General features: G+C 30.6%; 1 protein-coding gene across 1 annotated transcript in view; it reads right to left on the reverse strand.

Annotated features, from left to right (window-relative positions):
* Window positions 1-364: 364 nt before the first annotated feature.
* LOC143034882 (uncharacterized) overlaps window positions 365-1,187 on the reverse strand; it is a 25,918-nt gene continuing 25,095 nt past the window's right edge. The window contains exon 2 of the mRNA XM_076201226.1: window positions 365-493. Coding sequence (XP_076057341.1) covers window positions 365-493 — 129 coding nt within the window. The remainder of the gene's footprint in view (window positions 494-1,187) is intronic.

The raw sequence follows: 1,187 nt of genomic DNA on the forward strand, positions 1-1,187 counted from the left end.
TGACAATGATGATAATGTTAGTGATGATAATGATAATGGTAATGGTAGTGATAGTGATAGTGATATTGATATTGATAATTATAACAACAATATAGAAATTGATAATTATAACAATAACAATATAGAAATTGATAATTATAACAATAACAATATAGAAATTGATAATTATAACAATAACAATATAGAAATTGATAATTATAACAATAACAATATAGAAATTGATAATTATAACAATAACAATATAGATATTGATGATGATAACAACAATATAGAAATTGATAATTATAACAACAATGATAATAGTGATAATTTTTTTTGTTAACAGTGATAGAGAAATTCATTAACAATATACAATGTGTAACTTTTAGAACTTGTCTAATTCAAGTACATAATGTGCCAGGTGTTGTCCACACATGATGGTGTGTTTGCTGCGACCGAGAAGTCGGGCCTTATCAGTGATGACAAGGTCGAAGGTTGTCCCATTATACGTGTTCTAGTTCGAAGGGCAAAGGTTACAGTACAGCAACTTCTGCTGTGAGCACATAAATTATTCTTTAATGTCTTGTCAAAAAATAAGCAAACGTATAAATCAAAAATAGTTAAATAAATAAGTTTGTGGACAAATCATAAATAGAAACAAATTTATTATTCTCATTCATCTATTCATTTGCTTATTTGATAGTTTATTAATTTATGTCTTCATGTTTGCCAAAAAAAAAAAAAAATCTAATCACGTAGTTTGTAATTTTTTTTCCCTTTTTTTTTTCTTTTTTCAGCGTTTCAGAGAAAATAACAAAAAACAACAATATTATTAATAATAATGGTATCAAAATCAAAGGTTGAAGTAGAAAAATAGAAGAAGCAGAATAAGAAGAAGAACGAGGAGGGGGAGAAGGAGGAGGAGGGGAGGAGGAGGGGGAGAAGGAGAGGAGGAGGAGGAGGAGGAGGAGGAGGAGGAGTAGGACGAAGGCTATGGTTAACTGACGTTTCTATCCTTGCGGAAGAAGAGGGAGAGAAGAAAATTTGAAGAAAAAGAGGAGAAAACGGAAGAAGAAAGGGAACAAGAACAAGAGAAAGAGGAAAAATGGGAAGAAGAAGAGAAAGAAGAAAAAGAGGAAGAAAAAGAGGAAGAAGAGGAAGGAGAAGAAGAGAAAGAAGAATAAGAAAAAGAAGAGGAAGAGGTAGAA

The sequence above is a fragment of the Oratosquilla oratoria genome, chromosome 18 (genome assembly GCF_046742065.1).
Source record: "Oratosquilla oratoria isolate Oo_2021 chromosome 18, ASM4674206v1, whole genome shotgun sequence".
In the NCBI taxonomy this organism is placed as follows: Eukaryota; Metazoa; Arthropoda; class Malacostraca; order Stomatopoda; family Squillidae; genus Oratosquilla; species Oratosquilla oratoria.